Here is a 3,203-nt window from a genome sequence, read left to right as displayed (position 1 = left end):
AGGAACTTCTTGTGACGGAGTTCACACAGGAGAACCAGGGGACGATCTGTGTGATGTCGTGTGGACCACCAAAGATGGTTGATGAGATCCGTAAGCTGGTTGGTCAAACCTTTGAGAAGAGCTATCAAAGGGTTGACTTGTTTGAGGAGCTGCAAGTCTGGTAAACTGGCAATTAATAACTACTCCTGTTATTATATCTATACATATTTATGCTAGTATTTGATAAACTGTTAATAACATTTAATGTTGTAGTCGTAGTCCTCACAATTGCCAGACCTTCTCAAGATCAGAGACGATTGTAGCGAACTGAGAACTGCGCTTTGAACCACACTGTTATCTTGGGGACCTGACAGTGTTGTAGTCGACTGACCACCCAGTAGGGCGCCTCGTAAGGGGCCGTCGCCACAGAAACAGGGAAAATAAGCAATGTCTGGATCTTGAAATCGCTAATGACAAAAGTAAACAAAAATGAATTCAAGGTTAATGGCTCTCTTTAGTAAACGTCTATTTTATTATCAGGAACAACAAAAAAGAAGAGTTGTTAGACGGCTTCAAAGTTCAATCAATTATCATCGTTAGAGTTAGTTTTGAATCTCAGCAATCAATTTTAGGGTTCAATTTGTTGTGCACAGCCTTATGCAACATGAATAATTGTGCATGAAAACCGTTAAAAACTGTTGAGAACGAGCTACTATTAAAAGCTTATACACTTAGGGATGGACTTTGGAGAGCAGACTATATCATTGATTACATTATTGATTACTTGGACTGAAAAACTGTCACCAGATGCTAGTGGAATAATACCTGAGACATAAATGAAAAACAAAGATTATTGAGGAGTTGAGGTGAAGTAGCTCTAAGATGGTAATTGCGAGAGTGGATAACTCTGAAACTACTTAGGGAACCGCAAGCTCTCATAATATACACATTTGTGAGCCTCAAGACCATTATTGACCATGAATGAAGGACAAAATTGCTGGTATGTATGAAGGGTGGTTGAGTTTAAAGAGCTTGTCTAGTGGCAGATACAATCAGGACCATCCGATAGATGGACATATATGTTTACTACCAAAAACTGAATACCCAGCCAACTAACTTGAGTAGCCCATTTCTCATCGTGTTTAAGTTTTGAGATGTACTATATAGACGGATATCTAAGAAGTGTTTGCCTCAGGGACAATGTTGACCCGATGGTTTACGGTTAATCAACTGGGGAAATAGTACACCAGACACTGATTTGGAGGTTACTAGTAGTGGCACACACATAATTGCTTTTTGATAACAAAGATGAAGCATAAGTTGGGTTCAACGAGTGTACTGCCATAAATAAAAGGACTCTTCGAGTTTCTGCACGTGAGATCAAGTGTAAGTTATTAGTTGTTTTGGATTTAATAAGTAAATAAACAATAATACTTCATGGAGGGCTGTAGTTTTTAGGTGATAAGATATCCTGGACTTCCGGAGACAAAGTTGAACAAACGTAGTAGAATAGATATACATCACCCGGTTGAAACATTGAAATATGTGATACAAAACCAATTTCTACCGCTCAAGGTACCGCCAAAGTGCTAGACATACTCAAAAGTCAATTATTGTGAGTATGCTACCTAAAGATTGTTTATTTGAGGTAAAATCTAGTCAAGTAAAAAATTTCAGCACCTTGACAGCAAAGGCAAGAGAAGATGAATATTCCGCTATTGTTCATTATAATATATATATTTGGATACACCAGAATCTCTTAGAAGTAGAATAGAAACATGTCTTACTCAAGTCGTTGACCGCATATAACATCAGAGTTGAACTTAACATGAATATGAAAAAGGAGCTGATGAATATGTACTGAGTTTATACTTCGAAGAATTTTTTGATACAGCTCTATGAGAAATTAATGAACAACTTCTTTAACAGTATATCAAACTCAATATCTAAAATTAGGATTACTTATCAAGTAAGGTCTCGTCCGTTGGTTCAAGCACATTAGTTTTTGAACAATTAACAGTCCACGAGTAAAAAATAGAAAGTCAACACTTACGATCTCAGACACCAGAGGACACCAGAGAGCAATAGAGGGTCTCATGTTCAGCCTAAATTGTACACATGCAGTTTTTTGGGATCATAGTGATCCTGATATATTTACATGTGCGTGCTTAGCAATCGTCTCAACTTACCAGATCGCACCTCATGTCATAAGCGCAACAATTCAGTATGATGAACCTCATATCAGGCGTAAAAGTTGACCAAAACAAAAACACAGGCGTTTGAAGAACATTTATATGACTGCAATAAAAATATGAAATGAACAAAATTACAATAATACCAGCATTATGAACACATTATGATGTGAGATCCTAACATCTAGCACTGATACGTAGGACTGCAAAATGAATAAATAATCCTACCTAGCCTAGTGAGTGATTATTTGAGACACCTCAATAATATATTTTGCCCTTATTGCATGTGTTAGCTTGGGTTATCAGATATCAAAAACATGAATTCAAGAGTCGAGACCATAGATGTATGCACTTATACATGTAGTGTTGGATTGACATATTGTTTGGCCAAGCTAACACAGGTTGTCACCCGTGGAGATCTTTGATTGTCCTCTCTTTTTCGCCAAAGGGTCCAAAAGGAATTAAAACCTCAAGAAGAGGGTAGAAGATGACAATACTGGTCGGCAAGTTTCACGAAAGTGCTCATGAATATCGTTACAAGAAGACAGTCCCGAGTTATTGTACTACATGCGTTATTTGTGGTGAATCCCTGAGTGAGTCCTGAATACCAATGTTGGGTCTAGGGACTTAGATCCTAGGGCAAATGCGCAGATCGGGATATTCGTGGGAGAGCCAAACGGCTAGACATTACTTTTGAAATATGCAGAAAGCCCTAGACCCCAAAAACTGTTATATGCACCACGATGGATCGTCGTGTCAAACGGCTCAACATTAGCGTGATTAACGAAGAGACAAGGCGAAGAGAAAAATATTGTTAAGTTTTAACCATACAGATTGATGCATTGAAGTATTTTATTCAAGGCAGTAATCAGAGTATTTAACGATGTGAATATGTTTAGTCTGATTCCAATTATAAAAGGCAATAAGTATCCTGTTATTGTAGTTATTATGATATGTGTTTCCAAGATCTCCAGAATCATTCAAGGCTTGGTGCACTAACTCAGCCATGTTGAAACTGTTGACTTTGATACT

The 3,203-nt window shown here is 37.6% G+C and overlaps 1 protein-coding gene across 1 annotated transcript; it reads left to right on the top strand.

The window, feature by feature from the left end:
* Positions 1-53: 53 nt before the first annotated feature.
* On the top strand, positions 54-324 carry CYBJADRAFT_175932 (uncharacterized protein; the record flags this gene model as incomplete). Its single annotated transcript, XM_020216751.1, has 2 exons — positions 54-155; positions 259-324. 2 exons carry the CDS (start codon positions 54-56, stop codon positions 322-324), a joined length of 168 nt encoding a protein of 55 aa, XP_020067632.1.
* Between the last annotated feature and the right edge of the window lie 2,879 nt (positions 325-3,203).

This window comes from Cyberlindnera jadinii (genome assembly GCF_001661405.1).
Source record: "Cyberlindnera jadinii NRRL Y-1542 unplaced genomic scaffold CYBJAscaffold_50, whole genome shotgun sequence".
Classification (NCBI taxonomy): domain Eukaryota; kingdom Fungi; phylum Ascomycota; class Saccharomycetes; order Phaffomycetales; family Wickerhamomycetaceae; genus Williopsis; species Williopsis jadinii.
This window is presented reverse-complemented; position numbering and strand designations above follow the sequence as displayed.